Genomic DNA, 22,055 nt, shown 5'->3' on the forward strand with positions numbered 1-22,055 from the left:
GAAACTGTTTTTAAGTCTTGTAGTCCGAGCAGACAGACTCCTGTAACGTCTGCCAGATGGTAACAAGGAGAACAGCTGATGTGCTGGGTGGCTGTGGTCCTTGATGACGCTGTGTGCTTTACGGAGGCATCGCTGGAGGTAAATGTCCTGAATGGCAGGAAGCCTCATGCCAGTGATGTGCTCTGCTGCCTTCACCACCCTCTGTATTGATTTACGGCTGCTGGCAGAGCAGCTTCTGTACCAAACTGTGATGCAGCTCGTCAGCAAGCTCTCGATTGCACACCTGTAGAAATTTGAGGTGATGTTGGCGTTCATGCCAAACTTTCTCAGCCTCCTGATAGCAGTGTCTGTGTGAAGGGTCCAGGATAAGTCCTCGGTGATGTTGACTCCAAGGAATTTGAAGCTGCTGACCCTTTCAGCCTTGACACCGATGATGTGGATGGGCTGGCGTTCCCTGACTGGTCGTTTCCGGTAGTCCACTATCATTTCTCTAGTTTTGCTGATGTTGAGAGTCAGGTTATTTTCCAGACACTGTTACAAAGTGCCTGCTCATAGTTGGTTATTTCATTTTCCAGATTTTCTCTGTATTATTGCGGCATAATGGAATTGAACTAAATTTGAATTGAATTAAATTCTAGATCCTGAAAATGTGCTCTGATAGCTGTAATTGTATGAACCCGAACCCCCTCGCAGGTGAAGCCCTTCCGCTCTCTAAATCTGTTTTGGCTCCACTCTTGGTGACAGAAGAACACCACAGTCCCACCTGAAATGGCTTCATTATACCACAAACTGGTTGCAGGTCTCTGTCGCAGAGCTTTCGAGCAGAAACATTAATTTTCAGGGAGCACGTCTGGTTCTAAAGCTGACTTTTTCTGCCTCAGTCTGGGTAAACACGGCAGCCATCAATTTTGACTATCCCAGGCTGTTTAGGACGTCTCTCTGCTGCTGTCGAGTATAATGGTCGCTGCACTGGCACCCGGCATTCACAGCTTCTGTTTTCCTTTTTTCTAGATTTGGCAAAGTGATGAACAATTTCTGTTAGTTTGTCTTCATTTACTTCATTCTTTACTGTGAGTTTGTTCCTAAAAACTGGCTTTCTCCCTTCCTTTAAGGTTGACCCTTTTATAGCTCATTCCTGTTTCTCCTTCCCTTTTAAAAAACATTCAACCTTTTTTTTTCTCTCTCTCTCCATGGATGGAAAAAGGTAGACGGCAAGCCCCAGTAGGTCACAGTGCATTAACCACACTAATAAACCCATTACACCGCGATGGAATGGGATCCAAACGAGAGAGGGAGAGAGAGTTGAGTGATGGGGATAAAGAAAGGAGAGAGGCTGATTTTGGCAGAGAGGAATGGCAGAGTGAGGAGGGAGAGATATAGCACAGTGGCAGGTTGGGTAAAAGCCTCGCTGATACACATTCCCTTTACGTATGTGTGCCTTTAAGCCCTCCGTCTATTCATTACCTTTTCTAACAGCATTCATTAAAGGGAGGATCTGCCGTCTTCTGCCAGAGCATTGCATCACTTTCTGCTCCCGTACACAACACTCCTCTTCCTGAGCATTAGCGTCATTGTGGGGCCAATTACAACACTGCAGTGCCGATCTTGGGGGGCCATAAATATCCGCAATGTGTCCCCCCCAACCTGCAGTGCTCCTGCGAGGATACAGAGGAAGCAGAGAGGAGGAAAGTAGGAAGACAATATGGGACAAAGAAGCAGCTGAATGCAGCAATATTTAAGGAGCCAAGAAAAGAAACTACGGGCTGAGTCACGCACTGCTTTAAATATTGTGGAGGTGCGGGAATAGATGACCTAGCCTCCTGCGTTTGAGCAATGCCACGATTTGGGAGTGAATATTTGAGAAGTAAAAATGGCTTAAAAAAATAGTGTCCACATACTTTTGACCTCATCTCGCTCCAGATTTGTCTCAAAGGTTTGGTTCTGCATCGTGCATCCACAAGCATGCATGTTCAAAAGTATGTGGACACGTACACATATTACATATTCACACATTCTTTTGCATAACAGCTGTGTATTCTGCAGCACTGCTAAACTGCCCAGGCCGAGACATACCAGCACAGAGATCTTACTGGGAAACTGTTGTCAGTGTATCTGTCCTCATTCATCGGCTCACCTCTCATCTTCTCATTAATAAGAAGTTAGTTTTCCGGTGTTTTCCTGTTTTGTTGCTGGGCAGCTAGTCGAGTATCAGTGCACCTTTGGAACAGGGGTAATACTTTACTGCAAACATGCAATTTGAAGCTTCTGAACTGCATCTAGCTTCTACACTTATTACAAGAAATGTAATTTGGCACTATATCCGTATAGGAAGCCAATTTTCGCAGAGTGAGCGCAGAATCAATCTTCTATACCAAATTACAGAGAACTAAAAGATGATCAGATTAGCCGTTAGATCAAAACACATTCACGGGGTCTGGAGCTTCCTCTGTGTCTCTCTGTGTGTGCTCCATCTGACAAAAGAAACAAGCCTGACTCTGGTCCTTCACAGCATTCACCAGCCTGCACTGACACTCACGCTTCATCGTTAGGGAGTGGCTCCTGAGGGTTTTCTCTCCTGGTGCTCTGCTGACACCATGTGGGCGTAGCAGCAACTGCATCCCACCGGGCGGGGGCTTAAAAAAATTAGAAAGAAAGAAAAGGCAGGCCTGTGTGAAAGGCTGGTTTTGTTTCTGTGTACAGTAGCACCCAAACAACACATTCATCACCCGCAGACGTCCCCACTCCTCTCCTGGTGTGCCAAATTGATGAACCATCAACGCAAGTTTCATTACGTTCACTTTATATTGATAAAGCAATCATGCATGCTTTTCTTCTGTGTTTCACCGTTTCCCGACTCGCAAGACAAATGGGGGTGTCAGAATGATATTTCCCCCCACCGCCCCGCACTTCTGTGTACCGCTGTGAGGAGGATGTAGGGCTTCAAAAAAGCTGGATCAGGGAGGTTTTATTCCTGTGGGAAGTCACAAGCCAAACTTTTAGCTCAGCTGGGTGGGTTTAGATCTATGCTGAAGACTTTCAAAATGCTGGTGCGATTTAGTTCAGCAAAGAGTTTTTGAGGGGTGATAATTGATCATTTCAACCATCAGCTGATCAAGAAAAACACTCCCAGCCTTAATACGGGCACTAATAACTCTGATGCCATCCTTCCTGACCTTCATCATCTGTATTAAATGATTTCAAAAATCAAACGCCATCATTATGGAAAGTGAGAATCTTACTTGTTGAGCTCCAGGTGCTTCGATCAGGTAGCAGCAATACTGCCTGCTTGTTCCATCTGCTCTTGTTTTTAAAACAGGAGCTTTAAACCTCCATTATTTATAGTGACAGCGTAGGAGTTTTAGGTTTTCTCCTGTGTTCGTGTGATTCAGTTAAGTTTTATGTATATAACACCAATTCAAAACAGTATATTGTAAGATTAAAAAACCTACAACTACAATCAGACGAGGAAGCACTTTGGCGACAGTGGGAAAGAAAAACTCCCTTTTAACAGGAAGAAACCTCTGGCAGAACCAGGCACAAGGAGGGGCAGCCATCTGCCACGTCCGATTGGGGGTGAGGGGAGACAGGACAAAAGACACACTAGACAGACTCATACACCTATCAGCCACTTATTTAGGTATAGCTATTCACCACTCGTTAAGGCAAATATCTAATCCAACCAATCCTGCGTCAGCAACTTAGTGCACTCAGGCATGCAGATATGATCAGGATGACCTGCTGAAGGTCAAACTGAGCATCAGAATGGGGAAAACTGGTGTCAGAGTGGCTTTTATATCCAGCACTCTTAAGTTTGAGAAGCTGTTTATTTTTTATTGGTTATACATTTATTAAAGTGTCTCCAATATCAGAAAACCTGCAAAAAAACCCCGATGATTTGGTACTTTTTATATCAGGTGAACTGAGCTTAATTTGTTACGTTTACGGATTGCAAATAATCTCATAGCACCTTCTCTAATGGGTTTTTATGAAACAGACAAAACAAGCATGAAACGCTGCTGCAAACATGACACTGAAACATCTCCGATGCCTCCATTTTTTTATTTATTTATTAATTCTTCTACCGTATACAAATATTCACACAGAAAATGTTCTCCAAAAAAAAAAAACCAACAAAAAAACAACTAATGTCTCGTAAACATTTGTGTCCTCCTCGTCTCGCAGGCCTGTCTTCCTTCATCGTGTGCTGCGTCGTCCACAAGCTTCCAAACATATATTTATTTAAAAACACTTGCTTCACTGTGCCGTGCTGACACTCAAGACGCAACCTCGTGCGTGGCATCGACCCCCCCTCCGCGCCCACCCCATCATGTTTGCCAGGCACGTGCCCGGTCGAGTGGAGTTGCAGCAGTGACAGCCAGGTCCGGGATGAAGGGGAAGAAGCCAGAAATCACAGTGTGAAGCAGGAGCTCTTTGACATCAGTGCGCTCGGTTGCGGGCCCAGAGGTGAGGAGAGGGACCGTATTGCGTGGGTCACCTTCGAGCTTAGTGTGTGTGGTGGTGGCGGTTGGGGGTAGTGGGGAGAGAGAGGCGGAGACCGGTGTACTGATCAGATCCAGATCAGAAAGTCTCTTATTTTATCGTTGTTTTTGTTCTCCTGAACAGATGATCCTCGCTGTGTAGTGTCTGTGAACGCTGATAGCGACTGTCTTGTGCATCTTTAAATACAGCATGAATGTTTAAAGCCAGTCTGACCAAAAATCTAGAAGTTTGGAAACAGAAATGTACGTCTAACGTTTATTTATGGCTACAGGAAGCAGGTAATCAAGTAATAACGGGAAGGCTAGAGTACAGGGAAAGTGACTGGTGTGAGTTAAGTCTGCATATTCATTAAGATCAAATCATCGCCACCATTAATCCACTTAAAAACATTTGTAAGAACATAATAAGGTGAAAACAAAGTACGGATATATATATATATTTATATACGGAGATGAGCATAAACAGTTGCACTGGGACCGATCACATAATTTTGGCTCTGGCATTATGCGCTTGCATCCTCAGTGCAGCTGCCCGTGCATTCTTCTCGTCTCTGTGTCGATTTCCAGCAGCGGCTGTTTCCCAGAACAGCAGGAAAGCAGTAGTGCAACAAACTTTTAGCAGGATTTTTTTTGTTTTTTCCTCCCCATCAAAGGAAATTAGTCAAGTACACGTTTAGGATTCGAACACTTTGCAAGAGGCAATTCATTATTTGATCGGAAAGAAGTAAGTCGGGGCGCGTGAGAAAGGAATCGGATGAAATATGGTTTGCACAACCTTTTGTTTTTTCCGGGCTTTGCTCGTGTGCCGCTGTCGCCACTGAAAGCGAGCGTCCCAGTAGGAACAGCGACCCCCCCCCTCCCTTCTCTCTCTCTGTGCTCAACATCGACAGTGAAACACTAAACATACACAGACTGCACCTTTTACATCCTTTGACATGAGCGGCTTTTTGGTTCAAACTCGGGATAAAATTAAGAGAAGACAGTGAACAAGTATGACCTTTGACCTTTTCGCTGACTTGACCTTTTGCAGGTTTCCCTGTGAGTGACTAAATAAAAAAGCATTGTTGAAAAATAAGGCTATCAGCCTGGGGAGGCGTTTAAAGGCACCCAGGCTGAGCTACATTCCATCTTTGATGACGAAAAGAAGAACTTAAGAGAGAAAATGAAATGTTTTAGCTTACAGTGACGTCCATTGTTTTAATATTAGGGCTAAAACAACTTTTTAAGATTTGATTTTCTCTCTCACTCACACACACGCAGACACACTCAAGTTTTATTTTTTCTTTTTAAATATGTTTTTGATTTTAGAGGACGTGCGCCTGAATTTCTCTCCGTTGTCGCAGGAGTCCTGGGAGGACGTGCTCTGGAGCTTGTAATCCCTTCCCAGACTCCGGCCCTCCGAGTCCAGGGAGGTAAGAGACGGGTGACGCCCCACATTAGGCAGCATGCTTGCCGGCAGCTGGCCGAAGCTGTAGGACTTCTCCAGGATGCCGTTGTACATGCCCTTGCCCGTCGGAGAGGTCACGTTCCCCAGAGGTCCGCTCTGGGACTCGGGTATGATGCGGGTGAGGTCGGGCGAGCCTCTTTGTGCAAACTGATGGTGCTCCAAGGCCGGGGAAGGCGAGGTGGAGGGCGGGCCTGAAGGTGTGGTGGCCGGGGTGGGAGGCAGAGGAGGAGGCGTGTCCCTGAGACTGCTGCTGCTGCTGCTGGTGTGGGTGGTGGAGGTGGTGGATGCAGGGCGCTCTGCGGTCTGGGTGAACAGCAGCAGCTCCTCGCGGGAGATCTTGCGGTAGGGGATCTCCGAGGCCGCTGAGCAGGGGTTGTGCAGCGACTTGCGGCCCACTGAGCTCAGAGAGTCTGTGTCGGAGCTGCCCTCCTGAGACGCCTCCCTAATAAAGGAGAGCAGACAAGGCTGGTCACAGACTGATAAACAACACTGAAAAACATCTTCTATATGTGCTATTTTAAAGTTAGCCTTTCTCTAAATGCGCCTGCATGCATGTTTCCTGATCACCTGGTGGACTCACTGTCTTTGTCTCTGCTCTACGACTGGACAACACGGCACTGAATCGCCTTAAATATCCACTCTCTCGTCTTCCAGCGATGCTAAAGCCATCTGAAGGAAGACGCTCCTGAGAACATTCAGTCCCTGGATCAGAGGATTTTATTTTCATTTTTGCATTTTCCTAATGACAAATATTTAATGCCAGATTTAAATTGAACATGACAGGAACTCCACCATCATTTTGATTTTCCTGGTCTAAACTAGCAGGTGGTGTCGGGGGTTTCAGACCCCAAGAACTGAACCGTAGACGGACGGATGTCGACGTTGTTTGAGTGCAGAGTAAAGGTCGGGTCTCTTACAAACTGTCTCTGACAAAGTGAGAAATATAAATCAGATTATTAGCTCCCAGCTACTGGAAATCCCTAAAAGACAAGTCAGGTGAGCCGAGTAGGTGTACAGAGAAGCTGCACCCACAAGTGTCAGACTGAGTCACTAATGAGTTGTGACTTTTTTCCTTCTTGTTATTTTTTATTAATTCTTTTATCAGTTAGAGATAAGAGAAAATATTTATTGAACACAATCCTTCTCTATCTGGGATGTCCAGCCACTGTTTAAGAAGTACCTCGACTCCACGTCTGTGACACAAGTTCAACTTTTGGAACCATTTTTCAGCCATAACTAAATGTTGAGGAAAGACCACCAGCCGACGGTTATTCAGCGTAGAAATGTCTGCTGGGATATCACATGTTGGTGTATTTTTTCCTTTCCTTGATGTTATAATTCCACAGTCCTCATCTGGGATTTATTCTCTCTCAGAAAACATAGAACTTGAACTCCCTGTAACACTTTATTTTGAAGTCCAGGCTTTTGTCCTGCGACCTACCGGCATCACTACGTAGCACATGCACCTAGCATGCACGCCCTGATAAAATAAAACAAGGCGGTACCTCACAGTCTGCCCCTACTGCTAACTCTGTATCTGCCTAGAACCAAAAAAAGAGGTATTTCAGCATTTCCAGGTCCATGGACATAATCTGCAGTTCAAACAAATGTTTCTGTATCCCACCGACGTTTGACGGCTCATTTTGACTTCTGTGGTGAATCTTTGTAGAGGCTAACTGAAGGAAGTAGCCCACACCGTTGCCAGCATTCATGCTTGCCCCTCAAGTTTACCTCTTTGGTACATTCCTATAGTTTCAGCAAATATATGAGAGTCTTTATATTTGACACTATGATTGTTTTTCCTTATATTAATGTGATTATTGTTATTCTCTCACTGATAAATTCAAACGCTCCGGTTAAAAGCAGCCAACAGTCAATAGGAGGAATCTAAAGTACTGAACAGGTGGACGTGAGAGGTGTTAGGTTACGACCTAACTACAGCGTAGATTTGACACAGAAGTTTAAAACTCCTATAAAGTAGTCTTCCTTCAGTCAGGTTCAGCCTCTACCATCAAGTCTCTCTAAATGCCGCTGGACAGGTTCTGAGTTATTTTGCTGACAGACAAATGATCCTGAAAATGTCTCGAGTTTCACTGAAAACTTCAGCGAGGCCGAGCCGCTCCTTTGCTCTTGGTCTGTCCGTGGTTCAAAGGGCTGAATGCTGTGATGTTGTTACATAAGCAAAACTAGATTTTGCTAGACCCGCTGACTGATCAGGGCAGCCGGGGCAACTAACAGCAGAAGGAAATGTATGTATTTGAAACATTAGCGTGTGAAATCCTTCTCTTTTGAGTCCTTTTGCAAACTAAAAACTCTAAAAACTTCACACACACAAACACATCGCCACACATACCCCCTTCGCTCAGAGTTGAACATGATAAGGTCGTCGTCCGCCTCGGGGCGATAGGAGAGGGACGAGCTCGCCATGGACAGCAGGTCTGGGTCTGCAGACATCAGCGAGGACTGCGGGGAGCTCAGCAGGCTCCGGCGGGAACGGCACATGCTGCTGTTGCGTGTCAGTGCGGGCCGAATCAACGTAGTCCCTGGAGGAGGAACGAGGAGAGGCAAACGGAGACGTAAATATTTATGTCGTGCCACTTTTGCGGTTACAAAGCATCGGCGCGCGCTCTGCCGCCTCGCTCACCTGTGAACTGTGGAATGATGGGAGGCGTGTCCTCGTCCAGGTCGTCCACTCCTCCCGCGATGGGGTAGGGGGGAACCGAGACTCGCGGCATCACCACCCAGCTGTGGTCTGAGTAAAGGCTGGCGGTCAGGCTCGGCAGACCCGAATTATTGACCACAGGGAAGCCGCAGAGCTTCTCGATCTGCTGCCAGCGGTGGAGCCGCTCCCTCAGGCACGCTGTTACCTCCGACAGGGCTTTCCTAAAGTTATGACGAAAAAATGAATAAGTCAGACTCAGTTAAATTAGAAAAGCATGCAAACACTGAGCTTATTCTGCTTCAGATTACCGATCAACCTTCTCCAGTCAGACTCAGTAAGAGGCCAACTTTGCTTTGATCCATCAGGGTTTACGGATTTAAACTTGTGTCTAACACTTTCACTCTGTTTTCACGCTTGATCTTCCTCTTTTGAACACAGATGAATTGTTTACCTCAGTGGCGCTACCTAGCTTCTCCAAGAGCTCTGAATATATTAAATACATCTCATTGTGTTTATCGACCCATGAACGTAAAAGCTTTATGTGGTAAAAAAGACAAAACAAGCAAAAAACACACAGCAGGCAAGAACTTGACACTGTAGAGCTGTTTTTCTTAAATGCATTGAGCGCTCTGATGGCTCAAGCAAAAGTATTTAATCCCCACACAAAGCAAAGCTGCCAAGGATAAAGTCATCGTTGGTGTAAAAAGGCACGGAAAGCCTCACTGACATCCTGTCTGTACTCCTGACTGTCAGATCACACATGGCTGAAACAAATCCTCTCTTCCTGTGTTTACTTTTAGCTGTTGAATTACCTTTATGATCACGTCATGAAGCGTGCAGCACCTCTGTTATAAATGCCTACTTATAAATCTATATCAGGTGATATTTCTTATTGTAATCTGCACATTAGAGTCTGTCTTTCTTACTTTGCTTCTAGTATCTTGTGGTCCACCTCATCCAGTGACGAGCTGTGGGCTACGTGAAGAGTCCCAAACACAGAACCTCTCTTCTTTTTTATTTTCTCTGCCTGAAATGAGGAAAAAATAGAGAGTTACTTTGGCTGGAATTTCAGCTTCACATCAGCTGAATTTTTCCTTTTTTAATATTGATAGTTCAGAACAACCATCATCTCAAGGGACTTTATACACCATGTGATGTAAATATACACCCCAGACATGTGAGAAAGAAAAAAGATGACATTTACATCAAATTCTATTCTTAGCAGTGAGTCAGAGGAGGTAAAGTTAAAGAAGCAAGGCTGGGATGGTTTGGACATATGCAGCGGAGGGATAGTGGATAAAATGGACAAAAACGGACCACAGAAGAGATTCCTGGATGTAATGAAGGAGAGATGCTGTGACAGAGGAGGATGTTGGGGATAGGATGAGACAGAGATGAGACAAGCTAAAGGAAGCAGCTGAAAAAAGAGCAGGAAGCCGATTAACAGAAGCTAATATGATAGAACATAAACTCCCTCCCAAGTTTTTGTTAAATTGAGTGGAAACAACAAAAAACAGCATCTTTACCTAAAAAGTCTGATCACTGCACTAAATCTTTCTCTGCTGTAAGCCAGATTAATGTAGCTGATGTAAACTCATTCACTGATGTCTATTTGCATCTAATGGAGAGGATCGTCAGCTCCAGTCCATTATGAGGTTCTGCCAGATGCAGGTGACAAAGAAAAATGTGCTGAATAATTTGGTCCGATTTCTTCACTATTTACCAGGCAAAACATCACAGAGTAGTTACGCGCCTGCTAGGATGCCACGCACTGCTGAGACTTCAGCGCTTGAGATGAAGTATGGTGGCCCTGAGAGGTCAAACGCACTGTAGCTCAAAAAAACCCACTAGCAAATAGCTAGCAAGCGTTTCCGGGGACACAGTGACTTGACGGATCAGCTGTAGGACTGACAGAAACCAGAATGTGACACATCGCACTGAGACACGCTTAAAAGAAGCAGAGGATTCATTAGTGTTGTTGTGGGCTAGCATGCGTTTCAATCACATGATTTATATAATACTGTAGATACATGTTTGCTATTAGCTGTTTACTGTTAGCTTGTCACTTCCTCGGCTGGTCCGTCAGGTTATCGTCGCCCCAAAAACACATCTGTTTTCTTTCATGTTTTTTTTCCCTTTAGCTTTTTCTGATTGCTGGTGCTTTCTATTTGAACTCTCAGGGCCACTGTAATAAAGAGATATACAAAAGTCTCCTGGTGTAATGGTAGTAGTTTAGTAGTAGTAGTAGTAGTGTGTCCTGTGCAGTCAGATTTGCAGTTCCATAATATAAATGGCTTTTTCTCCCCAACATCATTCCTTTAAGTAATCCAAACAGGCAGCAAGACCTTCTTTTAATGTTTTAAAATCTCTGCCAGTGCTGATCTTTTAGTAATTTCCAAACGTTAACACTTCATGAGATGTGTGATATCATGCCAAATCACAGCACGTAACCTTTGGAGAGCTTAGTGGTTACATCCTCACAGCAGCAGCTTCTGCTCTCTGTCCAGAACCTCGTGTCCTTCTCGTGTAATCTTTTGAGCCTTGGCAATAACCTATCAAAAGCTAGCCGGTTACCTCGTCTTTGGCGACGCACAGCTGATTTTCGGCGCTCTGCTTCTTGATGTTGTAGTATTGAACTTCCACTTCGTGCGTGAGCTGGAGCCACTTCTGAAGAGCTTCGGGCACCGAGCGCTCCGACTGCATCTCCTTCTCCGCTCGCTTCAGAGCTTTCCGTACCTACACGGGGAAGAGCGCGATACGCGAGAGGCCAATCAGATTCGCTGCCAAAAAACAAAACAAACAAACAAACAAGAAAGCACCCTTTTCCACAGGATATCGATCAAATACATCAGTAAGTGAAGGTTAGCGTTCAGCGAATTTCAAATGAACTCCATTTACTGTTTAAGTCCTGCGTTCGCCGTGTGTAAATGAGCCCAATCCTGGCTCGCCTGCACGGAGAGAACTCATTACAGAGAGATATATCGGTGCTGTATTTCCATGTGAGGGGAAATGAGGCAATCTCGAGGATATGCAAAGTAGGTGTTTTATGGAAGAAATGAAAATTTAATGCGGAAAATATGAAATTAATCCTTTCATTTCAAGTTGTTTGCGCCACAGTAATGAATACATTTACATCCGCATATTGTGATGTCCCAGATATTCACCTCTATCCTTTATTTCATGCTTTGAATCGAATATACAATTCAGTATTTACATAATCATAATAAATGTGACTGTTGTATATGTGAATACACTGGATATTCCTCATGGCGCCATAGAATCTGAAATTACATCGTAGCCAACAGCCAATAGTAGCAGTTTTATGGTTGTGTTTCCCTCACTCTGACTAACAATAAATCTGTTTGCGAGCAGGACTTCGAGGCAACGAGCCGTACCTGTACGAGCTCCTCCTCGGCATATTTGAGCCGACTCAGCTCACATTCGGCGCCCTCTCGCAGCTCTCGGAGCCTGTGAGCCTCCTTCTTAGCCCCGTCAATCTCATCCCTCATTTTCAGCTCGAGGTTCTGCTTCTCCACAGCAACTGTCCGGTTCTCTTCTTGAGCCTTTTCGAGCCTGGAAGAGGACGGGAAGGATACACGGTGAGGCGGAAACATGGGAACACGGGAACAGAGGGAAGTCATGGATGTGGTGACAGAGGAGATGCAGAGGGTTCGTGTGGTTGGGATGGAAGGTTAGAACAGAGCCAACTGAAGAAGAAGAAATAGGGGTATTCGTATGCTTAGAAGGACTTTATAAGTACTGAAGGGCAATGAATCCCAAAGTGTGAGCTGGAGCCCCGCGGTGGACCGCAAAGGTACTGCAGATGGGCCAAAGTAATAACAGAAATCCACTATATTTAAAATATTTATTTATATAAAAAGTGGATTAAAACTGGTAACAGGAGGTGGTTAGTTTGTGATATTACTCATTATTCTGACCTAAATTGACTGATTTCTATTGAAGTTTGTGTCCCAGCAGCAGGTGACCTTAAAACACTTTGCCTATTACTTGGTACCATTAGGAATTTATAGCCAAGAGCCTGTGTTGTTTATGTTTTTGGAATAAAATTTTGAAGGGAATGCATCACTTTCTTCTGTATTTTGATTAGAGTGAAGTTTGGCTGGTCCCTGTGGGGTTTTCTGGTTTTTAAGTGGGCCATAGCACTCTTGCCTGTGGGAATAGCTGCTGTAGGCGGTTAAAGTTTTAAATGATTTGAAAACAAAGTTTGGATTTCACCCGCTCTAGATGACAAAGAATTAAGTACATCTTCATGTTTCTCTCTGATTTTCTGACAATTGTTTCATGGTTCAGGCTTTAATTAGTTAAGGGTATAGTTAAGGTGTTCAACTAAGGTGTCATCGTAGTTGTATTGAAGTCATTGCATGATGAAAACAAGTGATAACAAGTCTTTAAGTGATACAAAGCCAGGACAGATAGAAGAACATGCCTCAGCCCATAGCGGTGTCACTGCTAACTGCTGCACCACCATGCTGCTGTTCTCTGTGAAAGGAGAGCGGCAGCACGTGACCATTAAATCAGTGTTTCATCTAAGTCTAATACACGTCCCTCTCTTACCGACTCTGCAGGTCTAACAAGCTTTGCTCAGCATGTTGCAAGCTCTCCAGATCCTTCATCATCTGTGAGATGTGCACCTTGCTGGACTTGTTCTGCACGTATGCAAACCAGCAGCCCCCGACACCGATCACAATGGACACCATCAGGACGAAGTCTTTCATCCAGTTATGTTGCGGACCTGTGCGGGGAAGGACGAGCAAGAGAAAGAGTGGTGGATTCATACATTCATACGTTTTCTTTAAGCTCATTTTCCACTGATGAAGTGTGATGACACGCGGCTTTATACTTACGTAGCGGGGGGCCAAACAGCACTGCATCGAGCGCCTTTAGGTTTAGTTTTTGTTTATGCCGCTGGTCTAATATCTTCAGCTGCATCGACATAAACGACGGTTCATTTGCCGCTATTCTAAAACGGGGGAGAAGAAAACACAGGACTGAATGCTAAACAAAGTTTTCAAAGCGAACTAAAACTAGATGTGGCAAAAAACACATTTTAAACATCATACAAGAACTGCTGTTTGTTTTAGTCTTCGTCAATTTGTTATATGCACAACATTAACGATACATTCAGAGGGACACGTGATGCACATGTTTATTGAGACCAGGGCGTTCACATGAGTGTGACTCATGCATTTCGCAAGAAGCTGTGTTTGCATTGCAGTTCTTAAACATCACACAAATGCACTCTGCATAAAAACTAAACCTTACACAAGCAGCTTTAAACAACAGGAACAGCCAAAACTACACTGAGCTGAAGAGAAACATTAAAAAATGAAATAAAATCAATACAAACTACAATGACTCTGACTTCACATGACCTTATCCTAACAACACAAACGTTACCCATTACAACAGCAGCTCCTAACAGCGACTCGGCTAAGTAACATCACACTAGACGAGAAGACACAACACGAAAACAGCAAAAAAATGTTTATCTATTGGCCACTTTAGCCCAGCTTGTTTCCCCATAAGACCCCAATGTTAAAAAGCTCAACTTTAAAAAGCATATTTACAGCCAGATAAACAAGACAGCCTTGACCTCCATAGATAGCTTCCTCCCTTTATGTCTATAACTTTTTGTTTGAATTTATCTGGATACTGGAGTTAGAAATAGCTTTGATTGACAGGTGGGCTGACACGGGCATGTGCAGCTAATCAACATCTGTGTTTGTACTACTGGTGCCTGTTAGGGTTCAGTTCCATTTCGCAACAACAGTTACCTTAAAGGTTGTCTTGTAATTATTAAACCCTGCCTCTCTCTGTCGCAGTGTGTGTTTGGGCCCCTCCCCTCCCCTCTTTTTTGAAGCCGGGGCAGCAGATGGCTCCCCCTACCTGAGCCTGGTTGTATCAGAGTTTCCTTCCTGTTAAAATGGAGTTTTTCCTTCCCACTGTCGCCAAGTGCTGCTCATAAGCAGTCATCTGACTGTTTGGATTTCTTTTTAATATATGAAGTGCTTCGAGGCAGCTGTTGTTATGAATGTGGAGCTAAATAAGAAAAACTCAACTGAATTGACAGGTGCTTTAAACTAAGGTTATATTAGAACCAAACCCCCAACAATGAGTCGATACCCCATACAGCACTTGGCGACAGTGGGAAGGAAAAACTCCATTTTAACAGGAGGAAACCTCCATCAGAGGCAGGCTCAGGCAGGGGGCAGCTGTTTGGGTGGAACATTTAATGCATTTACCTGACTTATATAATGGTGTGTTTAATTTGTCGTTACATATAGTTTATGGGCACAGATTACTAACAAAGCTAGCTAGCATTAGCTCCATAAAAACCAACATGTCTACAGCCAAAATGCTGAAACCAGTTTGTGACTTTGCGTGCATCTCTTAGGCAGCCTGTGAGTGTAACAGAGTTAGTGATACACTCTCAGCTCAAACACACTCGACGTGGTGACAGAAAAAGAGTTCAATCCTTCTCTACACCGACGTCTCCCAGGACGTCTTCTTCACACCACCGCCGCCACCACCGTCTTAATCGGCGCAGACAACATGGCAGGCTGATGAAACCCTACCCCTCTCGCTGTGACATCACTTCATGAGTCAGCTCCTATAAGCTCTGTGGCGTAACATGAAGCTCTTCAATAACCTGCCACCCACCATCCTCCGGTCTTCTCATGCCGTAAATACAGAGTGCAGTGAGTCACAGTCCATCTGAATATTTTTCTGTAATGTCGACGCTCCTTAAATTTCATCTTCACTGCGGGGCGTGCAGGAATTTTTCATATCCTGGGAGCGCTTTTAAAAGACTGAGCCACCGACCTACAATTAGGTTCACAGCAGATCGTGAGAAGTCAGGGACATCACTCTGAGTTCAAGAGCATTCATAGATTTTTGGGTACTGCTGCATATTTGACTTCATGACCTGTCTTGGAAAAGAAAAAACCTACAAGCCTTGGAAAGTTTTCTCATTCAAGAGCAAAAGAAGAGCTCTTAAGTTGTGCTGTTATTGGCTGTGTTGCCTTTTGCAACCAGCAGTGGGCAGCATTGAACAGACTAATGAAAGCTAAGGCTGCTTTCAGATACTGTAGCATAGTGTGTTCAATAGAAGCAAATGACAAAAGAAAAGACTCCATTTACATGTGGCACACTGCAAATTCCCACAGATGTTGTGTCATTATGTTGTTGCCCCAGGAAAAGAAAAAAAGCAGAGCTGATACGTTTGATTGAGTCGTGCGGTACTGACCGAGGTAAAGTGTTCCCCGTGATCCGGAAGTCCCGGAAGTTCTTCTCATACTGTGGTAGCTCCACCGACTCCTTCAGCCACCACACCGTGTCCTCCGTGGTCCAGTTGTGGACTGATAAAAACAAAGAGGGGAGCAGAAAAATGAAGATGTTTTTGTTATCTTTGAAAGCGCACACACACACAGATCAGTAACTAAGATGATTTACTGCTCGTTATCTGCTCCTCTGCATTCCTCCAAAATCCCCCAAAGCACGACAGCACTCTCAGTCTGGTTTAAGCATCAAAGTTAAAAGCACTCGTTGCACACAAACCCTCCCTGTGTGACGGGTAAATTAGTATATGTTTCATTACCAGGTTGAGATTAATTGCCGTTGCATCATTTTGCTGTTACGGTAAACACACTGGCATTTATAATGCACAGCTTTCCACTCTTATCGAGCACTCGAAGTGCTATTACAGCACTTTTTAGGGTTCGGTGTCCTTTCCCTGGGACACCTCAGAATGCAGACTGGAGGAGGCTCTACTTTCTGGGCCACAGCCAGTCCCAAAGTTATGTTGGGACACACACTAACTTTGTGGTGAGTAAATGAAGAGATGTAACGGTGGGAAAAATGATTCAGGATAAGACACCAAGCTTCAGGCTTTACTTACATTTTATTTTTACCAAGACCCATGAAGCATTCAAACAACAAAAATCTAGGAAGTTTATTTTTTGCTTCAAACATGAGTGAAGAACTTGTTCTAAAACCCAGTTAGCTGCACAGATACATCAGCGTGATAAACAAACAGGCACAAACAAGCTCAGAAAGACAGATTGTGGTTGCAGATAAACCACATATGTCACGGGTTATAAAAAAGGAATTAGAGAGGAGATGAGACACAGTGGCGTAAACACAGCTTCACTTTGCCATTTACAAGGACATCTCAACAGGCAAATCGTTACTTTTTTCTACTGCCCCTGAGAACCTGATAATTACAATATTACAAATAAAGGATGACTGAAACGACTCAGAATTTCAGCTGGGTTTCTTGAATGGAAGTGCGTTTGCTTAAACTCTCATTTCACTTTTTCCATATTCAGAGTGAGTAAAAGCTCACGCTTTGTTCTCTTTGAGTAAATGTCAGTAGATGTTCGCTCGCTCCTTCACTCCTGGCTTTTTGCAGAAGTCCGTCTGACGTGTCAGAGAATCATAAAGTTGTTTAAGGTCATTTTTGACTTTAGCACAGTCATCTCAAAAGAAGAAGGTTCTGGGTATTATTATATTACCAAATAAAGCTACAGCGCTGCTATAGTGGAAGTAGCATTTCATTCTCCATAGCAGTTTTGATTATGACTATTAGCTACGACGCTGTGAAACAACAGTATGTTGTAACGAAAACATGGTTTATTCTTAACCACACTGCCCACATTCCTAAACTGAAACAGCAACTTCTACAACTGGTGGAGGTCACTGTCGACTAAACCCACAAGCATCAGATTGCTTAGTGAGCTTGAAACTTCAGACGTCACAAACTACAGCACGTATTCAAACTGTTATTAAACAATACATAAAAATGAGAATGATTAAATTCAAGAAGGCTGGAAGTCAGCTGCTGTGGAATCTGCGATTTGCAATGCATCATGGGATGAGCAGTTCATTCCTATGTACACCGTCGTCTACTTTCAGCATATTTTTAATTTCTTTCTTTTTCAAGACTCGGTTCGAGATTAAAAAATCTTTGCATAAGGATTTTATGAAACATAGATAAATATAGACATGGTTTTTATCCTGTCCCCCTCCCCTCATCCCCAACGATGGCAGATGGCTGCCCTTCCCTGATCCTGGTTCTGCAGCAAGTCCTTCCTGTTAAAGGGAGTTTTTCCTTTCCACTGTAACCAAATGTTGCTCAGTTGTCATGTGATTGTTAGGGCTTTCTCTGTTGTTGTGATTTGGCATTATATTATTAAACTGAACTGAATTTAAATTAATTTCTGAAACAGGAAGCTCCAGGAGTGAACATGCACGACTACTGTTGAGTGCTATAAAAACAGACACTTGTTTAGGGATTGCCCCCTGGCTGTCTTCCTGTTTCCCTGCAGGAAACTGGTATATATCGTCTTCCCGATAAATAGGTTGGTTGTTTTTTTAAGTGCTTCCTTGTTTAACTGCTCACTCCCTGTTATCTCCACTATAATTATAGTACAGGTATCATTTATAGCAAGCCTCCCTACATGTGTCAAAGTACCAACCATCTCATGCGGGACATTTATGCGGATTTTTGTGTTTTTAATGACATTAATTCAGTCAACCTGCTTGCTTTTTACCTTCAGAGGTTTTCCAGCCCCTCCACAGCTCCTCCACAGTGATGTGCTGGTCTTCACGGTGCAGGTTGCTGTGTTTGTTGGTTTGCTGCTGCTTCATATCTTCTATTATGAACTAGGAAAAGAGAGATAAAGACAAGTGAGTTTCAACAGATTTTCAGAATCATCCTGATGGATGTATTTGTAGGTTTTTTGCAGAGAACATTTTAAAACAAGTGTTTTTCACTAAGATCTCCAGGGGGGATGCAGATGGCTGTGCTTGTCTTTGTATGTCCATGTGTGGTTTTGACAGAGGGAGCCGCAGAGAGTTGGCTTTGCCTAAAAGTCTGGATTTGGATCACACACACACACACACACACTTTCTTTTTGCTCAGCTTTCTTCCTTTTAAGGACTTTGAAAGGAGAAATAGACCCATGGCAGAGGCGCCACTTCCACCTGTGTGTGTGCTTTCAGCTTCCAGCTGTCCTCCTTTGGTAGACTAAAACTAAAAATGCCCCTGTGGAGTATGAGCTGTAGCAAACAAACCCACAAAGAATTGCCAGAACACCGGTGGCATCAACAAGGATCATGGCTGACTACAAAACACCTCAAAGCACTCATCTTGGAACAATATTTGTATGTGTGTGTGGCCTTGGCATTGATGTAAAACCTGATATGCCATCTAATTCAAACCTCGTTGTTTCTGATAGGTAATTAGCCTTATATATCACACAGTAAAGCTCGGTCCTATTGCATCATGCTTACCTGTAAACGTGACGTCTAAAAATTGCTGTGAGTGTTTTCTAGACTCATTTGAATAAGGTGAAGAGTTGTTTTGATAGATTTAAGGCAATATCAAGAACCACAACAACACATTTACAAGCTATCTGTATGTGACTAACACCTAAAATCTTGTAATGGAACAGAAGGACTGTGCACTTCTTTTGTCCACCGTCTTTTGTGTATCGCCTGTTCTGCATCAAATAAGTTGGAAACAAGTCACAGAAAAGGTCTGTTTATAATAATGAATGTATAATAAGTATTTAATAAGTGCTTTGACCTAATAAAAACAGTCTCTGAAAATGTCCTGAACGAAAAATCACTAACCAGTATTCTTCAAATGAACACACACACTTGGTTTTCTTTCTAGTTTATATTTCCCCATGATTTGTCCCTTTTAATCTGTTTCTGAAAAGATAAAAATCTACCTGAGCAATGCATGAATGACATGTTATTATTCATGTACCTTTCCATGTACAAATATTTGTCCTAGGAAGCCTTACTGTGATGCAAAGTATGACCAAATATCAAAGTAATCCTGCAATCCCCACCTAACTCTTTATTTCCCGACATAATAAAAACATAAGCTACTGGTTCTATTCAAATCTAAAAATGAATAAAAGAAGTATCTAACTTTATGCAGGTATGTTAAGCAAAAACACCCTTTTTGTTTACGCATGCAATCAAATTTAGATTAAGAACAGCAGGAACAGACACGTCTGCACCTCGATGCAGTTAACTGCAGTTAAGGGACAGATAAACAGAAGCTTATGCAATTAATAGTAAAGATGCCCGAGCTGTAGAATTAAAAGTTCCTGAGTTTTCAGCTTAGGTGTAATCTGCAGGGAGCTCAATATACTGTTCGCAATTCTAGAAAAACTGTCTGTACATGTCTGAGGTGAATAAAATGTACCGCAGGTTCAGAGCCTCCTTCTGACGACGGCGCAAGAAGCACAAAACTGCCCCACCAGCAGCAGCAGCAGACAATGGTACTTCTAATCATGTAGGACTGAATGTTTGAGCAGCAGCCGAGGGTGTTTTGACATTTCAGACAATTATGAATCATAATTACAGATCAATGAGCTTCACATCTGACTTGATAAGGATAAAACAGCACACCCAGTCTCTAAAACAACTAGAAAAATATCGTGTGCTCGCACCAAGACAGCTGTTGTCATTGCCGCTCGACTGCGCATTCCTTTGAAGAAGTCCTAAAAGCATTTAATGACACATCTTGAACGACGTGCACGTGTGACACAGATGTATAGGCGCACACGGGAATCCATTGCCAAAATCAACTGGCACTTTCACGCGTCTCTGTAGCGTGCTCAGAGAGTCTGAAGAAACGCCGTGAGTTTGACATTGAATACATAAAAGCTGTCTGTTGTTGAGAGGCTGTCTGCTGCAAATGTTCCCAGCATTCCTGCTGTCACAGGAGAAAGATCATTTTTAAATCTTTTCTGAAAGCTGTCTGCGCGGTTCGTGTCTGCGTGCGCTCATATATTCGAATCCACTAACTTGAGTAAAGTGACCGAATCGCTTCTTTTGTCAACGCAAAGTCATACATCTCTTAACACACAACGGATAACTGGCATGAAAAACAGAGAAACAAGACATGATACAGACAGGGTGATAATGCAGACTTGTAACTTAAAAAAGAAAAAAGAAACAGAGGCCATAAAATATTCATGTTTATGGCCTCTTCCTGCGTTTTACTGTGTCAATATACGTGAGATTAAAGTGCGTCAACTGTGTGTTTATTCAGAAGCTTGATCCGACCTTCACACGCAAACCTGGTGTGTGACTCAGCGTATTAATCGAGACACGAATCATGGCTGTAGTTCTTACAGCTGAGCAGGGGAACATGGCCACCATGTTTTGCTGAAATCTGAACTTGACCTTGAGGTCACCAGGAGTAGCTGCACCTGTATTGTACCAATTTGAAAATCCTGTGTTGCTTCGTTTTCGAGTTATCCGGTCGTTAAGTGATGACGTGACGAATCCTACTTCCGGGCCTAAAGTAGTCTGCATTTAATATGGCTTTTGTGTTGTTAACATGTTTAATGTTTTGTATTTTCTTCTATTTAATCTCAAAAAGCTCCTAAAACAGTCAGTGATCAGTGTTGACCTCCCTCGGCTTTTATTACCGCTAATCATTTATTTAAGCTCAGTTTTTAAAACCTTAGGATGTAACTACAGCCCAGCCCATGCAGCAGTATATGAATGACTAACCTCGTATTGTGGATGAATTATCTCAGTTGTTCTCCTGGCTGAAGTTTGGTCCTTTTACAGCATCCTGCCATGCGATTACATTTGTTCCTGACCACCGAGAACACTCACGTTAACTTTTATCGAGTGGAAAAAAAGTTAGCTTGTTTATATTATGCTAACATAGCTGTGTCGCTAGCGATCACGTAGCACATCATTAAATACCAGCTAGCCAAACTTCATTAACCCTACAAACGTCACTGCTGTTTAGTTTTCTGTCTTCATTTATGTTGGAAGTGATGACAGAGCTGTACGTTTTAATTTGTTTCCAAAACCCCGCAGTCAGGACATGCTATATTGTATTTAGATAGAAGCTAGCGAGCTAACTTCCTGCTAACTTCTAACTCCGTTAAATGTCATAAATTCCGTTTTCATGGATGCCTGGATGTTAAACTCAATTGTTACACCTGGTAGAGCAGAACGCTGATCATTTTATTAAAGATGAAAGACTTTAGACAGTTTTTCAACTCTCAGTAATGCCATAGTGATCGTTTGATATATGGACCTGCAGCGGAGTTTAGGCCCAGACACGGCTAGTGATGTCAGACTTAACAACCGGATAGCTTTGACAAACTTGGGTGTTCACGTGCCTGCCCGGCCCGCGACAAGACCCCATCGCTGATGGGCTTTAAAAAGCTAATGAGCGTAAAAACTGTGATGAAATGCATCAACACTTTTGTCAGCAAATAAAAAAAAGATGAAAATATTCAGGAGAAACGAGATCCAGAACTAATCAAGTTGTGTGGAAAGGCTTGACAGTTTGGAAGTGATCCAATCAGAAGTAATCTCCTCGTACAGTAAGGTGGATTCGCCATTGGGAAACGGTATGATTAGCTCTTATGCTCCCTGT

General features: G+C 43.4%; 1 protein-coding gene across 1 annotated transcript in view; it reads right to left on the reverse strand.

Moving 5' to 3' along the window:
- Positions 1-399: 399 nt before the first annotated feature.
- stim2b (stromal interaction molecule 2b) overlaps positions 400-22,055 on the reverse strand; it is a 58,911-nt gene continuing 37,255 nt past the window's right edge. The window contains exons 3-12 of the mRNA XM_085155515.1: positions 18,181-18,292; positions 15,876-15,987; positions 13,474-13,589; positions 13,184-13,361; positions 12,004-12,181; positions 11,183-11,344; positions 9,535-9,635; positions 8,591-8,829; positions 8,300-8,489; positions 400-6,388 (exon numbers count right to left, since the gene is read on the reverse strand). Coding sequence (XP_085011641.1) covers positions 5,773-6,388; positions 8,300-8,489; positions 8,591-8,829; positions 9,535-9,635; positions 11,183-11,344; positions 12,004-12,181; positions 13,184-13,361; positions 13,474-13,589; positions 15,876-15,987; positions 18,181-18,292 — 2,004 coding nt within the window. The 3' untranslated portion in view covers positions 400-5,772. The remainder of the gene's footprint in view (positions 6,389-8,299; positions 8,490-8,590; positions 8,830-9,534; positions 9,636-11,182; positions 11,345-12,003; positions 12,182-13,183; positions 13,362-13,473; positions 13,590-15,875; positions 15,988-18,180; positions 18,293-22,055) is intronic.

This window comes from Neolamprologus multifasciatus, chromosome 3, assembly GCF_963576455.1.
Source record: "Neolamprologus multifasciatus chromosome 3, fNeoMul1.2, whole genome shotgun sequence".
Lineage (NCBI taxonomy): Eukaryota > Metazoa > Chordata > Actinopteri > Cichliformes > Cichlidae > Neolamprologus > Neolamprologus multifasciatus.